This window comes from Musca domestica, unplaced genomic scaffold (assembly GCF_030504385.1).
Source record: "Musca domestica strain aabys unplaced genomic scaffold, Musca_domestica.polishedcontigs.V.1.1 286, whole genome shotgun sequence".
Classification (NCBI taxonomy): Eukaryota; Metazoa; Arthropoda; class Insecta; order Diptera; family Muscidae; genus Musca; species Musca domestica.
Genome location: NW_026712295.1, coordinates 50,877 through 69,748, shown reverse-complemented (window position 1 = coordinate 69,748; position 18,872 = coordinate 50,877). Strand labels below are relative to the sequence as shown.

The following is an 18,872-nucleotide window of genomic DNA, read 5'->3' as shown; positions in this document are numbered from 1 at the left end:
TTAAATGTCAAAGGTCATTAAACTCAACTCAAACTCCATAATTTTGTCTTTTTTTAAATTTTATTGAATGAAAGCAAAAAATGTAGGAAATAGCATCAAATTTTAGAATAAGTTTAGATTTGTTCGAATTGGTCAGCTTTGGCACGAATTATGGCCTTCAAACGGCCAATGACACCGTCACACGATGCCCGAATGTTGCTCTGCGGTATTTTGGCCCATTCCCGGCGAAGCACTAGCTTGAGGTGATCGACACTTTGGTATTTTTTAGTGCCAACCTTTCTTTCCAAAATACTCCAGACACAATAGTCCAACTGATTGGTATCCGGAGATTTTGGTGGCCATTGTGCGCTGGAAATGAAGCGAGTAACCGTAAGCGTTCTTGGATGGCGCCCATGCTGAGTGCATTTGTGCTGAGTCCTTTTGGAATGTCCAAGGTCTGCGGCCAAAATGTTTGCGTGCCCAAGGCTTTAATACACCCTCCAGAATATTTTCGCCATAATATTCTGCATTTATTCTGATGCCACGGTCGATTAATACGAGCGGGGAGCGACCATCGGCTGTTATGGCGGCCCACACCATCACCATGGCCGGCGCTTGAAACAACTGAAATTTATCTACATGGACATGCTGTAGAACCCATTCAAAAATATCACAATATTTGAGGTTATGTGGTATTAACTTTCATATTTATGAAGCGTTTTTGTTGTAAATTGGTATATTTGGTTCTCATTGGGTAAGCGAACTGCCTGCCAAGAATTATTAATCTAGGTTCACAGTTTGATATAGCTTCCATACAAAATTGCCTCTATTTTGGAGCTTTTTGAAGATAATTTCCATATTTATAGGTCGAAATTGCTGTAATTTTGCATTATGAATTGTCACTGGGTAAAGCATCTTCCAACTTAAATTGATCGGCATGGACCAAGTTTTTGGTGAAGAACCCATTCAAATGTATCACAATATTTGAGGTTATGTGGCATTATTTGTCGCATTTATTAACCGTTTTTGTTGTAAATTGCTATATTTGGTTTTCATTGGATAAGTGAACTGCCTGCCAATAATTATTAATCTAGGTCCACAATTTGATATAGCTCCCATACAACATTGCCTCTATTTTGGGGCTTTTTAAAGATAATTTCCATATTTATAGGTCGAAATTGCTGTAATTTTGCATTATGAGTTTTCATTGGGTAAAGCATCTTTCAGCTGAAATTTATCTGCATGGACCCAGTTTTTGTTGTAGAACACATTCAAATGTTTCGAAATATTTGAGGTTATGTGGTATTAACTTTCATATTTATGAACCGTTTTTGTTGTAAATTGGTATATTTGGTTTTCATTGGATAAGCGAACTGACTGCCAAGAATTATTAATCTAGGTCCACAGTTTGATATAGCTCCCATGCCAAAGTGCCTCAAGTTTCGAGTTTTTTGAAGACTCTCGCCATATTAATGTGTCGAAATTGCTGTAATTTTGCATTTTAAGTATTCAATGGGTAAAGCATCTTCAAGCTGAAATTTATCTGCATGGACGCAGTTTATGGTGTAGAACCCATTAAAACGTATCACAATATTTGAGGTTATGTGGCATTAATTCTCATATTTATGCACCTTTTTTTGTTGTAAATTGTTATATTGGGGTTTCATATGATATACAAACTGCTTACCAAACATTTCGGCCATAGCTTTACATTTCGGTATAACTGCCACACAAAAGGTACCTCCACCAGTTTGGAGTTTTTTGAGGATAATTGGTAGATTTATTGCCAGAAATGGCTGTAATTTTGAATTTTGATTTGTCATTTGGATAAAACATAATCCAGCTGAAAATTATCTACATGGACTCAGGCTTTGGTGTACATCGCACTCAAGGTATGGCAATATTTGAAGTTATGTGGCATTAATTCCCATATTTATGAAGCAATTTTGTTGTAATTTGGTATATTGGGGTTTCATATGATATACAAGCTGCTTGCCAAAAATGGTGAACCAATCTTTACATTTTGGTATACCTGCCACACAAAGATGCCTCCAGTTTGGAGTTTTTTGAGGATAATTGGTACATTATTTGCCAGGAATTTCTGTAATTTTGAATTTTGATTTGTCATTGGATAAAACATACTCCAGCTCAAAATTATCTACATGGACTCAGGTTTTGGTGTAAATCCCACTCCAAGGTATGACAATATTTGAGGTTATGGGGCATTAATTCTGGAATTTATGAACCGTTTTTGTTATAAATTATTTGCTAAGAATTATTAATCTAGGTCCACAGCTTGTTATATCTTCCACAGCTTGTTATATCTTCTTCTTTGGAGATTTTTTAAGATAATATCTATATTTATAGGTCGAAATTGCTGAAATTTTTATGATTGTGAGTTTTCATTGGGTAATGCATCTTTCAGCTGAAATTTATCCGCATGGACCCATTTTTTTTTTTTGTTGAACCCAAAATTATGAACCGTTTTTGTTGTAAATTAGTATATTGTGTTTTCATATGATATACAAACTGCTTGGCAAAAATGGTGAACCTAGCATTACATTTTGGTATACCTGTCACACAAAAGCGCCTCTAGTTTAGAGCTTTTAGAAAATAATTGCCACATTTATCAGTCGAATTTGCTTTAATTTTGATTTATAGCTTGTCTTTGGTTGTAGCATCTTCCAACAGAACTTTTTCTGATGTAGCCTCCACACATAGATACCTCAAATGTTTGTAGTTATATGGCAATATTTGACATATTTATGAACCATCGTTGTAGTAAATTTTTATACTGGCATCTAACAGAATGAAGGAACTGTTATTTTGTTTAGTAAAAATCCTCTATGAAATTTTTTTGTAAATATTGTTTTTATTTTTTTGTTTTTCTTATTAAACATTACAAACTTAAACTATTATTAAAAAAAAGAAACATAAAAAATATGTTATATAGAAGTTAGTTGAATTGGGTAAATTAAATTACTCTAAAGGTATCGTTTATTTTGCGGAGAAATTCATCAAAAGTTTGGTATTGTAAAATTGATAACTAATTTTATTTTTTGTTTTTAATTGATTTACTTTTGAAGGATAATTGTGCTGTTTTATATATACACAAACACATTTACAGCCCGTTAATGAAATCTCGTATTTTTGTTTTGCTCTTATACTACTACTACTATTTCGTTTCTTTTTCTTCTGCGTCTGCAGTTTTGCGATTTTTTTTCTTCAATTTATCTATTAACGATTCTATACTATTGGCATCAACTAAACCAATGAATTTATCTACCACAACACCGTTGCGAAAAGCCAAAACAGCAGGTACAGCTTTCACTTCAAATGTTTCCACCAATTCTGTGTTGTTTTCTACATCAATAATGGCTAAATCGATTTCGTTGGAATTCTCCAGAAGTTCTTCCATTTTGGGTGTAAGAATCTTGCAGGGATCACACCATTCGGCATGAAAATTCACAATGACGGGATTATCGCTGTTGATTACCTAAAAGGAGAAATAATAAAAAAATGGTGGTTAAAATATTGTAAATAATTTAGAATTTAACTGTTGGTTATGTTAAAAGTTTTCATTGGGATGTGTACTCAATTTTCTTCTACCCAAACGAATGCTGTAAAAAACTAGGTCTACCTTCTAACAAAAATCTCAGAAAAAGGTTTTACAATTTTGCACTTGTTGGAGATGTGGGGAGTTTATATTAGAATTTGGACAGTAGCCAATTTCTATTACCAGATTCAGACTCTAGAAAGGTGTCTGTAATCAAATTATAGTAAATGATTGAAATTAAGTTATACTATATCCGTTTTCCGACTACGGCATAGACAGAGACTTTGTCTGCAATTTTGCTAGTTCAGGTCTTCATAAGGCATCCATACTTAAAGGCCAAAACTATGATAACGATGTGTAGTTTCAAATCTTTTTCAACATTTTGTGGGTAATATTAGCTCGGAATTGGAAAAAACCCGATAGAACCTTCCTTCTATAAAATACTATTTAATTTCCAGATCTAAGTCCATTATATATTTATCTCACATACCTTTTTCAAGTCTCAGACATTTTATTTCATATTTGGATATGTAATTAATAACAGTCTAAGGATCACATTCCAGTCCCTCAACTATCCTGGGAGGTTCAAAGAGAAAGTTTCTCATTCATACATTTATTTATTTCCATTTCTTTAAGAAACGTTTGCATAATATCCTCCACTTTATCTACTTTTAATCTAAATTTAATTTTAGTTTGCATAATTTCTCCCTCATTATCTCAGTTCTGGGTTCATTCAAGCTGATTCATTCTAATGCTATTCCGGTATTATCCAGTTTATGGTGTGGATATACAAACAAACGTCATAACGTACACCTAATGTCTGTGTGAAGGGCACACGCAAATGAGGGGGCATACGTGAAAGAAATCACGATATATTTTATGTATTTGTTGTTGTTACTTTTAAACAACAACAAAGCTGCACATTAATGTATGCATATTGCATAATTTATTTAATTTTTTTTTGTTAACCAGAAACTTTTTTCAATCACCTGTTAGTTGACAAAGGCTGAAGCGCAAATCAATAGGTGTGTCTGGTTACCCTAAAGTTTGTAACAAATGTTACAAGTTGTTACTGGAAGTCGTCTGTTAACCCAAAAGTTCTGCAAAAGAGAGCGGTTGGAGAGAGAAATTTTGACAGTTCTTTCAGTGAGAGTTTGCAAATTCTTGCTGGAAAAATTTCTTCTTGCAATCACTTGCAACTCTTCTTCTTCTCATTCATCGACATTCAATCAGATGTTTTCTATTGTTTATTTATTTCTTTTTGTGCTTTCAATTTGAAAATATTTTTTTGGAATTAGCAAGACTAATAGATTTTGGAGAACAACTTTACAAAATGTGAAAAACGTAAATGTTAATATGCAATAAGAAAATAAACGACTATTTCCAACATTTTTATTTAAAAACTTGTAAAATTAGTATTGCTTCCTTTGTTTTAATTCTCCTTATGGGGGACAAATTGGTTTGTTTTGACAAATCAGCTGATTAGTTGCAAGCTTCTGCAGGAATACCGTCTGTTTACTTTTCGCATTTTCCTTGCAAAAGAGAATAAAACAACCTTACTCTCTCAGAAAGAAGTTACTGGACAATTCCTGCTGGAAAAGTAACCAGACACACCTAATCATTTATGAGAGATAATGAGAGAGGGAGAGAGAGAGAAAGTAATTTGAATGCCATGAAAACAAATCTCTCATCAATGTATGCAACTCTCTCTCTCCGTTTTTCCTCCCACTCCCACAAACAATGCAAACAGATCATGTACAAGGGGTTGCAAGAGATTAACAATGGATTCCATTTCTATTTCACATTCCAAGCACTTGACCTAAATATATATGACCTATTTTCGATATTTCCCATGCCATTAACACGTCTGCTTCTTCCACTTATCTATCCCCGCCACTTACCTTTTGATCAAACTCATAATGATCTTTGACGGTAAACTTTTTATTTGCTATTTGACTTTGAGATAGAAACTTTTGTGTAGCCGATACAGCTATGGGAGCCAAACGTTGACAGGCACTTTGGGCTGATGATGAGGCCTGGACACAGGCTACCAGACGAGGCATTAAGCCCTCAGAAGCTATTTTCAGCATGTTGTTTCCCCGCCTTGTTATCACTGGGACTGGTGGACTGAAATGAAGAAACAAACAGAACATTGAAAAATGGAGGTTAATAACACTTTCTTTGCTGGCTGTTATCTTGAAATGCTAGTGACCGTCGCCAGAACATGCATGGAGTTATGGTAGATGATAAGATTACATTCATACACCATAACAGCGCATAATAGTCAATGTCAATTATTAACAAAGATTAAATCACCCCAATTCTTAACTAATTTACTTTGATACAAATACAACCAATTGTTAATAATGAATTGCTTGGAAAGAAAAACGTCGTAATAGTATTTTGTGGTTGTATGAGGTGCATGAGGTAATAATGAATAACATTAAGCATTTTCCCACACTTACCTCTTTAGAATGCTCTTAAATTGTTTACTATTTAATTGCAAACAATTGTATGTCTCTTAGCGCTCTGTTTATTTTATGTTTCTCCTTTTGTTTTATTGAAAATAAATTATTTATTTAATTTTCCGTCACCGAAAAAAACTTGGGAAATAAAAAAAAAACAATCTAGTCTGAAATGTCAAATCGACATTAGGGATGTGTAAGTCGACTTCCGATTACCGAGTACTTGACTATTTATAGTCGATTTAAATTCCTGTTCAACTTATAGTCTGTTTACATGGCAGAAGAAAACAGGTGGATGCATCAAAGCTTGGGAGCATTGATATGTCAAAAAAAGTTTGTTTTTTCAAGTATAAGTAGATTTTTTTATGTTTTCATATACGACGTCATTCGGAGGTTATTATAATTCGTGTTTTCCAACAATTTCTACAAATTTAAATAATTTTTTATTCAACATTTTCAATTCCAAAATTGGTTTGACAGCAGCTGTATCGATGCGTTTACCTATTTTCTTCTACCATGTCTGTTCAGGACTACAAGAATGTAAAAGTTTTCACTACGATAACCGATTTTCCCTTTATGATATCGAAAAAAAAATTGCACAACTAGTAGATTCTTGAAGGTACTGGAACAGAGCAATTGCCTCTCGAAATGAGAGGGAACATGTTACAATAGGGAGGCAGAACAGCTTCGTAAAATTACATAAATACAGCCCTGAGGCCATGCCTGTTTCCTATAGTAAAAATGTTTGCCCTATTTCAGTTCTGTTCCAGAGCAACATTTAATCGACATTTTCAATGATAAATATCATAACACAAATATAAGATTTATTTTTGATTTTGTACACATGATTTTTATTTTCTTTGGAGTTGCACATCTTAATGTACATATGCTTAAATACATAAAAAACAATCTTAAAATAGTAATGTCACTTAATGGAAATACTAAAACTACAATTAAACAATAATTTTGCCAAACGATTACCATGAATCATCTTCCAAAGCTGTGACATTATATTGTTCTTCGATACCTCCATCGTCTCCATCCTCCACTTCAGATTCTTGTTCGTCATTTTGCAGATTGTTTTCATCTGCCGCTGCAAAGCCCATACGCCTATGTCTTTTGCCCAAATGGGACTTCATGTGTTTCTTGAGATTCGCCTTGCACTTGAAACCCTTACCGCATTGTGAACAATGAAATTGATTGACCAATGAATGTCTGGCTAAATGTTGCCTTAAACTACCCGCAAATGGAAATGATTTGCCACATTCCGGACACAGATAGGGACATTCACCGGTATGCAGATTCATGTGATCGTTGAGCGTTTGTACAGTGGTAAATTTTTTGTGACACACTTTGCATTTTATATCACGATGAACGCCCATATGACGTTCCAAATGATCGGGCAAGCCAAAGGTGCGATCACAGTGTTCACAGGCATATGTGATGTTGGGATGCACTCGCTTTATGTGTTCACTTAAGGTTTTCTTCGAGATAAACTCCCGATTACACTCCAGGCAGGTGAAATTCTTCTCTGTGGTGGTATAATGCCTTTTACAATGGGCCGACAATGAATTACGATTACCAAACACCATGGCACACTCGGGACATTTATAAACGGTTGGAGTTGGGGGTGTGGTGGTCGTCGTCTCATTGTCTGCATTTTCATGAAGTTTCATATGATTGCGATAGTTTTGTTTGGAAACAAAACGATGTTTACATATTTCACAGCCATATTTTTTAAACACTGAATGTACAATACTGTGGCGTTGCAGGCGATATATTTCACAGAATTGTTTGCCACACTCCTCACATGTATACAGGCCATCTTCGGGTTTAATTCTATAAGGGGGGAAATTGGATTAGAACTTAGTTTTGCTACAAATCCATAACTTACTTTGAATCCGACAAGTCCATTTCATTTTCAGCAAGGACATACCAATTATTGATATCTTTCATGTCATAGCTATGCCGATTCTTTAAATGTTCACGCATGCGTATAATGCGATCATAGATTTTGCCACAGTCCCCACATTTAAAACGTTTGCGGCCGCTAAAATCATTTTTTATAATATTATAAACATTTTATGATATACTTGAAATTTTACCCAATCTTAATAATAGACAAGGGATTTGGATCAGCATTTGTATCTTTGGTTTCTTTAGAATTTTCGCCAACCTGAACGTCTGGCTCATTTTCTTCTTTGATCTGGATTATCTTGCTCATGGCCTTTTCATATTCTTTTTCTTCACAGCGTCTCTCTTGCATTTCTTTATCTTTCCTAGAGGAAATTTGTTTAAAAATACGTTTTAAGCCAATAAAATATTTGTAACCCACCTCATTTTTTCCCGTTTCATAACATTCCCACTGCCGTCGACAATTTCCACCCATCTTTTGATATCATCAATGGAATATCTATGCCTCCTTTCCAAATGATCTTCAATGCGTGATACCCGATCATATTGTTTTCCACACACGGCACAGGTGTAACGTTTTTTGCGACTGAAAAGTAAGATTTTTGAAAATTGGGTTTTTTATGTTTGACCCTCTTTCCTCCCACAACTTACTCAACTTGAATTATTTTAAGCGGCAATGTGGACTCACAGTCCATAATAGTGTTTTCATTCTCATCGATGTCTTCTGGTGTGATCTCATTGTCATCATCATCAATGTTTTCCGACGAGCTGTCCATTTCATCAAGTTTCTTCATTGAAGCTTCAAGTAATTCCTCTTCTTGATGGAGTTCATTGTCTTCTTCGCTAAGATAGAGAGATAGAGATATATAAAATGTATGGCTGCTGGGTAATTGAGGAAAATAGAGTATAAGAGCTTCTGGGCTTAGACAATTGAAGACTCCAACACATCTAAATGAGAAAAAGAAGCCTTGGTCTTTTTATACCCTACACCACAAGGTGGTCAGGTTATTATGTCTTTGTGCATTTGTTTGTAACAGGCAAAAGGAAACGAGATAGACCCATAGTTAATTTTGATGATCTGCATAGAATCACATTCTGAGTCGATTTATGCATGTCCGTCCGCCCGTCCGTCTGTCCATGTATTTTTGTAAACAAAGTACAGTTCACATTTATTGCCCTATCCAGATGAAATTTTGCATAAATCATTTGTTTGGCCCAAGGACAAACCCTATTGAAATTGGAGATAATTGGTAAAAATTTAGATATAGCTCCCATATATATCTTCGTCCGATTTGCCTTTTATTGTGCACCAAACGTGTAATATAAGCCCGAATAGTATGGAATTTTGCACATACAACCAAATTAGGCCTGAAAATAAGTATGCCAAATTTGATCGAAATCGGTTCAAATATAGCTATAGCTCCCATATATATTGTTCATCCGATTTGTTATTTTTGTGCTCCGCAGCCGTAATATGCACTCCGTAACAACAATATTTGGGGAAATATATCAAATATAGCTTAGAAATACATTCGCTTAATTTTATTGAGATCGGTTCAGATTTGGGTATGTCTCCCATATATAACTTCATCCGATCTACCTTTTATTGTGTACCAAACGTCTAATATTTGCCCAAATGGTATGAAATTTGGCACTTACGACCGAATTGAGTCTAGAAGCTAATATGTTAAATTTGGTGAAGATGGGTTCAGATATAGCTATAGCTCCCATATATAATGTTCATCCGATTTGTTATATTTGTTACCCACAGCCGTAATATGCACTCCGTAACAACGATATTCAGGGAAATATATCAAATACAGCTCAGAAATATCTTTGCCAAATTTTATCGAGATCGGTTCCGATTTGGATATAGCTCCCATATATATTTTTATCCGATTTCAAATTAATTGTGCACCAAATGGGCAATACAAGTCCGAATTTAAAAGATACAAATGCTTTTGGCATATTTAGTCCTTTGAACTTAAATTTATAATTATAATCATAGCGTGTATGATTAAATTCTCCCATAAAACCTTTTAATTGTTATGCGGGGCTCTACTAAATTAGCAAAGTGGTGTAGGGTATCATAAAGCCCGACTTTAAGACTTTCTTCACTGGTTTTGGTAATAGAAATGTTGAAAGCACTTGTCCGCGTCATCAATATTTTCCCGTTCAAGTTTAAATGAATTCCTCTTCTTGGATATTTTATTGTCGTATTCGCTAAGATATAAGACCTCATATTGGCCTATATTACTAGGGAAAATAGAGCAAAGAAAGTCTAAGAACTATTGAAGACATCTATCTCTATAAAGACCAAGACATCTATATGCGAAAAGGATGTCTACGTCTTTCTTTGGTAATATAACCCTTTTCGGTGTCTTGGAAAAAGAATGACCCTAGGTCTTCTATAGACCATGAAGGCACATGGGTTTTGGCGATAGTCTATTCATCTTTACATACCCCAGTATGGTCTCCGTACACTCATCTTCCTCCTCCTGCTCCTCACGGATTTCTTCCGTTTCCTCTTCGACATGTACCTCCACCTCCTCCCGCTCCTCTTCTTTGGCCTCCACATCCTCATCTGTACAATTCAAGTTATAAACTTCAATTTTCGTTTCCTCCATACTTTCATCCTCCATGGTGAGATCTTCTTTCGCATTTACCACCAACACTTCTTCGGGTGGCGCCAAAATTTGCTGGCGGAACTCTTGATCGATGGCAATGCATTGCTGTTGAAATTGATAGCCAACCAGAAGATTATTGACACACGTCTCACAAATCAATGTGGAGAACTCAATATCATCCGTTGTAATGTTGATTTGCGGCACAATGGCATCAATCATTTCCATAATCGAGTGATTCTCATCCACATAGTCATAGATTTGATAGTAGCGACTATCCTCCGTCATGCATGTGCGGCATGATCGTATTAGAGCCGGTCCATTGCTCAGCTCATCGTTTATATCCATCGAAAAGTATTTTCGTTTTAAAATACTACTTAATTCGCTTAATTCTTGAGGAAAAGCCAGGGTAACGCAACAAATCCGCTGCTTGTCCGTCTGTTGTTTTGTTTGCTAAAAAATTACTCTATCTTTTTCTTGTCTTATGATGTTGTTGTTGTTGGTGTGCCTGTTGTCGATTGGATGGAGGATGTTGACTTGCCTGTTTTCCTGGGCCCTTTGTCCAGCCAATGTCCAATGTGTCCAATTCCACCAATTCACTGAAGCTCTGTTCGCTTTGCTTGTGAGGAGCGCGTGGGAAACAAAAATGAAAGACGTCCCCAACGAAACGAATAAGAAAGCCCAAAGGAATGCCTGATAAAAAAGAACGAGAAAGCAAAATCCCCTCCGAGGGACCACTGTTGTTTACGAATGAGACATGAGGAAATCGAACCGCTGGACACATTCATTAAATGGACCGCGGGAGTAAGTTCCTTCAACTGGAGCAATATATCGGCCGGCTTTAGGTCATCATTTTGACGCCGTTAAGAATATTAAACTGAGTAATTTTCGATCAAGGGAACACTTATGTTTTTCGTTAATTTTTTCTTTATTCGTGTGATTTTTTCGCCTTACGTGAGAGAGTGTCGATGCAACAAATCCGTGTCTTCTTCTCGTTTGCAGTAGCAGCGAACAGTAGCAGCAGCTAAGCCAGTAAATGTCACAAAGTACTGCGTAAACGTTATTCGTGGCGGCTAGGGAGTTTGCACTTGCAACAGTCATTTTCGATCTAGGGAACACTTATGTTTTTCGGCATTTCTATTGTGATTCCTCACATTTATTCTGATTTCTTTCAGTATTGTCTTTCGTCCTAAAGTTGCCATATCGCAGTGTTCTTTGTTCGTTTCATTTGTTTTCTTTCCTCGGAAGCGTCGTTGGTTGTTAAATTGCTAATAAATTAATATTTTAGTGTATAATTCGCTATGAAAAAGTATGAAATAAATGTGTATGTGTCATTGTTGTGATTGTGCACGCTCGAAAGCAGAATAAAACATGAATGAGATTAATATTTAGCCTTCAATTGAGGTTTTCTTTTGAGGCTTTCTGTTTGGTGTGTTGTGCATGCGAAATATACAAAGGGTGTCCCAACATTAGAACGCAATTTTTAAATTTTAAATAAATAAAATAAAATAAAAAAAACACAGATATTAAGAAAAATCGTGAAGCCTAATTACATTGTAAAGAATGACAGAGTAAGGTTAGTAAGATGGCCGCTGTGGCTGGCACACAGGCGGTCTTGGCTTAACTCTAGTTTAGTAAAAACTCTTCAATTTTTTCGAAAATTTTTTCAGTGGTAGGTATTTTAACCATGATCCCGGGAAACTATTTTTATCTTGGGGGACGGACTGGGACCCCAGATTTTTGACCCGAAAGTCCGGGTTCGAGACCCCTACTAGACCCGGATCCACTTACCTGATATAGACAATATGGGTATCGTTGGAAAGCTTATGAAAATACCTATCCAACAAGTGGTCACATGATGGGGTTCGGAAGTCATAGTCAAATTATCGATTTTTTGGACCCGGATTTTTTATAAAACCCCCAAAAAGTCAAAAAAAGGATCCATTATGGGGGACAACAAAATTGATGCCAAATTATAGCTGACACTTCTACCTTTCCAAAAAGGTTCAATTTGTGCTAATACCTTTACTGAGTCCAGAGATATGGGTCTTTCCATCCGCATAACCCGATTCTAACCAGTTCATTAAAACTATGTTTTCAATAAAAAAGGTATATTTTGCGTAAGAATGAAATTCAGAAATCTTTGGTTCGCGTTAGCCGGTGTAGGACATACCCAGAGGAGAAAATCTGAAGCCCCGGCCGAAGGCCGGCTGCTTACAAAAGGTATCCAATTTAGAAAACTTTGGTTCGCGTTAGCCGGTGTGGGACATACCCAGAGGAGAAAATCTCAAGCCCCGGCCGAAGGCCGGCTATTTACAAAAAGTGTCAAATTTAGAAAACTTTGGTTCGCGTTAGCCGGTGTGGGACATACCCAGAGGAGAAAATCTCAAGCTCCGGCCGAAGGCCGGCTATATACAAAAAGGGTCAAATTTAGAAAACTTTGGTTCGCGTTAGCCGGTTTAGGACATACCCAGAGGAGAAAATCTCAAGCCCCGGCCGAAGGCCGGCTACTTACAAAAGGTATCCAATTTAGAAAACTTTGGTTCGCGTTAGCCGGTGTAGGACATACCCAGAGGAGAAAATATCAAGCCCCGGCCGAAGGCCGGCTATTTACAAAGAGTGCCGAAATTATGAACCTTTTGTTCGCGTTAGCCGGGGTCGGACATACCCATAGGTGAAAATCTCAAGCCCCGGCCGAAGGCCGGCTATTTACTTTTTTGACTTTTTGGGGGTTTCATAAAAAATCCGGGTCCAAAAAATCGATAATTTGACTATAACTTCCGAACCATGACAACTTACCCCTTCATTTGACCCCTTTGGATAGGTATTTCCATAAGCTTTCAATCGATACCTATATTGTCTATATCGGTTAAGTGGATCCGGGTCCAGGCGGGGTCTTGATCCCGGACTTTTGGGTCAAAAATCTGGGGTCCCGGGTCCGTCCCCCAAGAAAAATAGTTTCCCGGGATCAGGGTAAAAATACCTACCTCTGGAAAAAATTTCGAAAAAATCTAAGAGTTTTTACTAAACTAGAGTTGTTCCGCGGTCTTTTAATGAAATTTTCAATGACCCTTTTGCATAAATGCTGCAATATTTCATTAATGCAACGTCCAATGTCCTCTTTTAAGCCTTGAGTCCTCCTCGGCTTATTCATAGAAACCATCGACGTCAAAAAACCTAAAGAAAAAGCCTAAAGGCATCTAGGCACGATCCCACGATCTGGTCTCTAAAACGCAAAATTACACGAACGGGAAATTATCGATGCTGCAGTTGAATTCTTTCTCTGGCTAGGCTATATGGCATGTGGCACCGTCTTGTTGAAAACACATGCCCTCCACATTTATTTCTTCAATTCTAGGCAAGAAAAAAACTGGTTACCATTTCCGATTTCACGATTGCGTTCTGATTGGGAAACCCTTTACATTTTAATCATTGGGAAAAGTTCTCCCACCATTTTTTACACTTGTGTTCATTACTTCAAGCCTGTAGATCAAGCCAAGGAAAGGAATTCGATGCCGTACTAGCTGCTGAGGAATTCAGTTGAAAGAGTGGCCAAGGAAGAAAAAATCCTTTAGTATTCATTCATTTTCATTCAGGTAAGGCACATGCAATACATAATAAAATGCATGAATAACTAGAATCTTCTTCTCCATAGCTAGCTCTTAACGATTGCCTGGACTATTGTGGCTCAAGGTTTTATAAAAACAAAAACATTAATTCAATGTGAAATCGGTAGTGGTGGATGGAAACAAAGTATCATCCCAACATGTCCTTAGATTTAACAACCTTGTGTCGCACCTGCATGGATGGCGACAGCAAGTACTATCAACTTTTGGATTATGTCGATGAGCATACCATTTTAGAAATGTTACATGAAATTGTGCCACAAATTCACATCGACCACGAGGAGGAAACTGATTTGTCGACAATTATTTGTGAAAATTGTGTCGATAAACTGGTGACAAGTTATAAATTCCAACAGATGTGTGTTGACACCGACCATCAGTTACGTCAATTAATTGTGGCCTCAACGGAACTTATTGTGGACACTAGAGACAATGAATGGCATAGCGATGTGGTGGAACATAAGGTGGATGATGTGGTGGATGAAATGAAAATAGAATTATACGATTTAGATGAGAATTTTGCCGATGTAAATTATGTAAAGGATGTTGCAGGGTAAGGTATTAAGTAGACCATAGGAAATGGTTATGGATTTCTTTTCTTTTTTTTTAGTAAAAATTACATGGATGCCGCAGAAGAACCCGTAGCGGAAGAGCTTATTGTAGAAACCGATGGGGAGTCTTTGGACTTTGAGTAAGATTTATTTGAAATAATACCTTTGAAAAATAATTAAATACTCTACTCATTTCAGCCAAGACAATGAATATGTTGGACAAAGTAAATTGGAGGGAAAAGAACCCTTTAAAGTAGTTAAACAAATGTAAGTTTCTTGTGAGTTCAGATATATGTTTATTTTTGGTTATATTTTAAGATAGGTAAATTAATTGGTAAAAAATATAAGATATACTTAACTGGTAGGAAAGAGACTTATCGTATAATATTGAGATAAATCTCAACGCATTTGAAAGAAATACTCCATGAAAATTGCCTGAAACCACATTCGGCATTAGTTTATTGTCATTGGTAAAGGATTCAGAAAAATGTTTCTTCTTAACCCCCTCGTCATCTCTAAAACGCGGTACTTTTTCAAAAGCCCTGTATTGTCTTGACACAATTGCTAGTCCCTTAAATCTTATTTTTTTTTTGCCTTTTCTATTTCAGGTCTAGAAAAAAATATATCTGCTCGTATTGTGGAAAATTCTTTGATCGAATTACCCGTATCGAACATCATTTGTACATTAAACATAAATACAATTTATCGGATCTGAGGACGTATGTACAGGAATTGGTAAACAAGGATGATGATGATGCCCCATTGAGTTGTGAGGAGAGTTTGATAGTAAAGTAAGATATTCTATAAAGACTCTTTTTTGTATCCAAAAACTCAAATATTTTCCTCCTTTTCAGTCCTAAACATTTTCCGAGTGAAGAATTAAAAGAGCAGAGTCATGTCTTTGAAAGTTTTGGTGAATCAAATAAACAAAAGAAAATACAAATCCAAAAAGAAAATACAAATCCGAGAACAAATTTTGATGAAGAAACTGGACAAGAAATTATGGATTATTTCGAGGAAATCATAGAAGATAATGAAGGTGAAAGTATGACCTATTTGGATAACGAAGATGAAAGTAAGAGCAATTTCGATAATGAAGGCGAAAGCAATACCTATTTGGAAATTGATCAATGTCCTGATATGGGGTAGGGAAATAGTAATAAAATCAAAATCTTTATATTTTGGAATTAAAACATGTGTATTCAAATTTAATTTTAGTGATACGAACTCTGCCATTTTTAATGACAAAGGCGAGTCAGTTGACTATATGGACAACAATTTTAATGAGATTGAAAGGTATTTGTTATCACATTTTCCCTGGAAGTATCTTCTTATTTAGTTTTGTCTTTTTTAGACCAAAACCCCGTGGCGGTGGCCATTATCCCTGTGAAGTTTGTGGCAAAGTTTTCAACAACCCCTCACGTTTACGACGTCATAGTCCTGTCCACTCATTGGACAAACCGTATGCCTGTGAAATATGTAAACATCGTTTCACCTCCCTATATTATTTGAAAATACACAAGGAGTCACACAACAAAGATCACAACAATGAATCTGCTGCTCCAGCCGATGGTTATAAATGCCCAGAATGCCCAAAACGTTTTCAAAATCAACCTGCCTTGGCCTCGCATCGTCAGGTGCATAGCCGCAAGTTGTTGGCACGTAATGTTATTTGTGACATTTGCCAAAAGGGATTTTTGACCACCAAAACATTGGTGGATCACATCAAAGCAAGACATCCAAATGCCAAAAAATACCAGTGTGATCAATGTGATAAGAAATTCCTCTTGGAGGAGCGTTTAATGAGGCATATGGCAACGCACAAGGATTTGATGTGTAGCATATGCAACAAGGAATTTACCTCGGAGCCGACACTGAAGGAACACATGAACATCCATTCGGGAGCATGTCCTTATCTCTGTTCAGAATGTGGCAAGGCATTTAAATTTGCCAGCAGTTTGCGCAAACACATCGAACGGCATTCAGATGTTAGCAAACATCAGTGTCCACAGTGCCCGAGAAGTTTTAAGTGTCGCAGCGATTTGAATAAACACATTAAAATCCATTTGGGTTTGAAACCATATAAATGTGAGATATGCAATTCGAAATTTACACGGGCATTTAATTTGGAGCAACACAAACGTTTGCATGGTGAGCAGAGTTTGCATAAATGCGAAGTTTGTGGGGTAACGTAAGTAGAGCATTCGTAGGAGAATTTGTAAAGAATATTTTGTAACTGATTCTAAATTTTTAGATTTTCCTCATTAAATCATCTAAGGCGCCATGTGAAAACTCATACATCTGTGAAGGAGGATCATGAAAATGAGGAGTTTTAAAATTAAATAAAAAAGAATTTTACCAAATACAAAAATGTTGTTTTAGCTATTAAAATACTGGAAGAATTTTTATTTATTGAAATAAACAATATTTAAAAATTTTTGCATATGCTCCTTTTGTAAGACTCAATAGTCTATAAAGTCGTTTTTAGCATCGTTTTGATTGCAGATATTTAAAGAGGAAAAATAGCCTATTTTAAAACACTCATAACTCCTTAAATATTGACATTTCGGGGTTTTTAGCATCGTTTTGATTGCAGATATTTAAAGAGGAAAAATAGCCTATTTTAAAACGCTCATAACTCCTTAAATATTGATATTTCAGGGTTTTTGGCATCGTTTTGATTGCAGATATTTAAAGAGGAAAAATAGGGTATTTTAAAACGCTCATAACTCCTTAAATATTGACATTTCGGGGTTTTTAGCATCGTTTTGATTGCAGATATTTAAAGAGGAAAAATAGAGTATTTTAAAACGCTCATAACTCCTTAAATATTGACATTTCGGGTTTTTTAGCATCGTTTTGATTGCAGTTTCTTTATAGCCTGCTTTAGAACGCTCATAACTCCTTAAATATTGACATTTCGGGGTTTTTAGCATCGTTTTGGTTGCAGATATTTAAAGAGGAAAAATAGGGTATTTTAATACGTTCATAACTCCTTAAATATTGACATTTCGGGGTTTTTAGCATCGTTTTGATTGCAGTTTCTTTATAGCCTGCTTTAGAACGCTCATAACTCCTTAAATATTGACATTTCGGGGTTTTTGGCATCGTTTTGATTGCAGATATTTAAAGAGGAAAAATAGGGTATTTTAAAACGCTCATAACTCCTTAAATATTGACATTTCGGGGTTTTTAGCATCGTTTTGATTGCAGATATTTAAAGAGGAAAAATAGGGTATTTTAAAACGCTCATAACTCCTTAAATATTGACATTTCGGGGTTTTTAGCATCGTTTTGATTGCAGTTTCTTTATAGCCTGCTTTAGAACGCTCATAACTCCTTAAATATTGACATTTCGGGGTTTTAGCATCGTTTTGAATGCAGATATTTAAAGAGGAAAGTAGTGTGCTTATGGGGATGTTGGGAATTCACCACGATTTATCACGGCAAATTCTATTGGGGATGTTGATTTGGGTAAATTCACCACGGTGAATTTTAATGGGGATGTTGTCTTGGGAATTGTACCACGGCAAATTCTATTGGGGATGTTGATTAGGGTAAATTCTCCACGGTGAAATATATTGGGGATGTTGTCTTTTGAAATGTACCACGGTGAATTATATTGGGGATGTTGTCGTTTGAATTGTACCACGGCAAATTATATTGGGGATGTTGTCTTTTGAATTGTACCACGTCAAATTTTATTGGGGCTGTTGGCGTTGGCGTTGCTAGTTTTAATATGAACTACTAGATGGCGCTAAGTTTAGCGCAGACACAATCCAAAACTGTGTATGGGATGGTGACATTTCAAGTTTTAATATTCACCACTAGCAGAGACACCCTCCGAAAAAAAAAAAAATGTATTATGATCATATCGAGTGGGGATAAAGAGATTCACCATGTGAGAAGTGAATATAGCAGAAACACATCTGAAAGAGGTAAGTATCGAAGAAAATCATTTTATCTAGATGGCTCTCAGAATGCTTTTATATAGTCAACATGCTGATTACTGCAGTCAAATGTGCTTATTAATTTATTTGAAAACATATATTTCAAGAAATCGACTTCAATAAATGTGATATATTATAGAAGAGTTTCAATTGACAAATATGCTGCAATTATTGATATTTCAGGGGTTTTAAGAAAAACGATAACGA

At 35.9% G+C, this 18,872-nt stretch overlaps 3 protein-coding genes across 6 annotated transcripts; 1 reads left to right on the top strand and 2 right to left on the bottom strand.

Annotated features, from left to right (window-relative positions):
• Positions 1-2,979: 2,979 nt before the first annotated feature.
• LOC101898994 (thioredoxin, mitochondrial) lies at positions 2,980-6,180 on the bottom strand. Its single transcript, XM_059124389.1, has 3 exons — positions 6,001-6,180; positions 5,437-5,662; positions 2,980-3,475 (listed from the first exon to the last, which is right to left on the bottom strand). The coding sequence occupies exons 2-3, from the start codon at positions 5,623-5,625 to the stop codon at positions 3,155-3,157; spliced, it is 510 nt and encodes a 169-aa protein (XP_058980372.1). The 5' UTR covers positions 5,626-5,662; positions 6,001-6,180; the 3' UTR covers positions 2,980-3,154.
• Positions 6,181-6,823: 643 nt separating this feature from the next.
• Positions 6,824-11,541, bottom strand: LOC101898818 (zinc finger protein 345). The gene is made up of 6 exons (XM_005179965.4): positions 10,378-11,541; positions 8,566-8,757; positions 8,336-8,500; positions 8,106-8,279; positions 7,895-8,050; positions 6,824-7,839 (listed from the first exon to the last, which is right to left on the bottom strand). The coding sequence occupies exons 1-6, from the start codon at positions 10,884-10,886 to the stop codon at positions 6,978-6,980; spliced, it is 2,058 nt and encodes a 685-aa protein (XP_005180022.2). The 5' UTR covers positions 10,887-11,541; the 3' UTR covers positions 6,824-6,977.
• A 216-nt stretch (positions 11,542-11,757) lies between these two features.
• On the top strand, positions 11,758-17,108 carry LOC101900657 (putative zinc finger protein 727). Of its 4 annotated transcripts, none has more exons than XM_059124380.1 (10): positions 11,758-11,847; positions 14,021-14,134; positions 14,194-14,717; positions 14,775-14,855; positions 14,914-14,982; positions 15,324-15,506; positions 15,570-15,860; positions 15,934-16,011; positions 16,070-16,906; positions 16,970-17,108. In XM_059124380.1, the coding sequence occupies exons 3-10, from the start codon at positions 14,281-14,283 to the stop codon at positions 17,049-17,051; spliced, it is 2,058 nt and encodes a 685-aa protein (XP_058980363.1). In that variant the 5' UTR covers positions 11,758-11,847; positions 14,021-14,134; positions 14,194-14,280; the 3' UTR covers positions 17,052-17,108. The 4 variants fall into 4 exon arrangements, with proteins under 4 accessions (XP_058980363.1, XP_058980364.1, XP_058980362.1 ...); XM_059124381.1 differs by having other exon boundaries at positions 11,761-11,862; positions 14,198-14,717; XM_059124379.1 differs by having other exon boundaries at positions 11,761-11,862.
• Positions 17,109-18,872: the final 1,764 nt, after the last annotated feature.

What these genes read in the sequence shown, in the direction of transcription:
- LOC101898994 (XM_059124389.1), bottom strand. Translation starts at nt 5,625, where the DNA reads ATGCTGAAAATAGCTTCTGAGGGCTTAATGCCTCGTCTGGTAGCCTGT. An exon ending in ATTATGAGTTTGATCAAAAG is followed by an intron (nt 3,476 to 5,436) that starts GTAAGTGGCGGG and finishes TTCTCCTTTTAG; the next exon opens with GTAATCAACAGCGATAATCC.
- LOC101898818 (XM_005179965.4), bottom strand. Translation starts at nt 10,886, where the DNA reads ATGGATATAAACGATGAGCTGAGCAATGGACCGGCTCTAATACGATCA. An exon ending in TGTACGGAGACCATACTGGG is followed by an intron (nt 8,758 to 10,377) that starts GTATGTAAAGAT and finishes TCTCTATCTTAG; the next exon opens with CGAAGAAGACAATGAACTCC. An exon ending in TTGTCTATTATTAAGATTGG is followed by an intron (nt 8,051 to 8,105) that starts GTAAAATTTCAA and finishes AAATGATTTTAG; the next exon opens with CGGCCGCAAACGTTTTAAAT.
- LOC101900657 (XM_059124380.1), top strand. Translation starts at nt 14,281, where the DNA reads ATGGAAACAAAGTATCATCCCAACATGTCCTTAGATTTAACAACCTTG. An exon ending in GATCAATGTCCTGATATGGG is followed by an intron (nt 15,861 to 15,933) that starts GTAGGGAAATAG and finishes ATTTAATTTTAG; the next exon opens with TGATACGAACTCTGCCATTT. An exon ending in TGCGAAGTTTGTGGGGTAAC is followed by an intron (nt 16,907 to 16,969) that starts GTAAGTAGAGCA and finishes CTAAATTTTTAG; the next exon opens with ATTTTCCTCATTAAATCATC.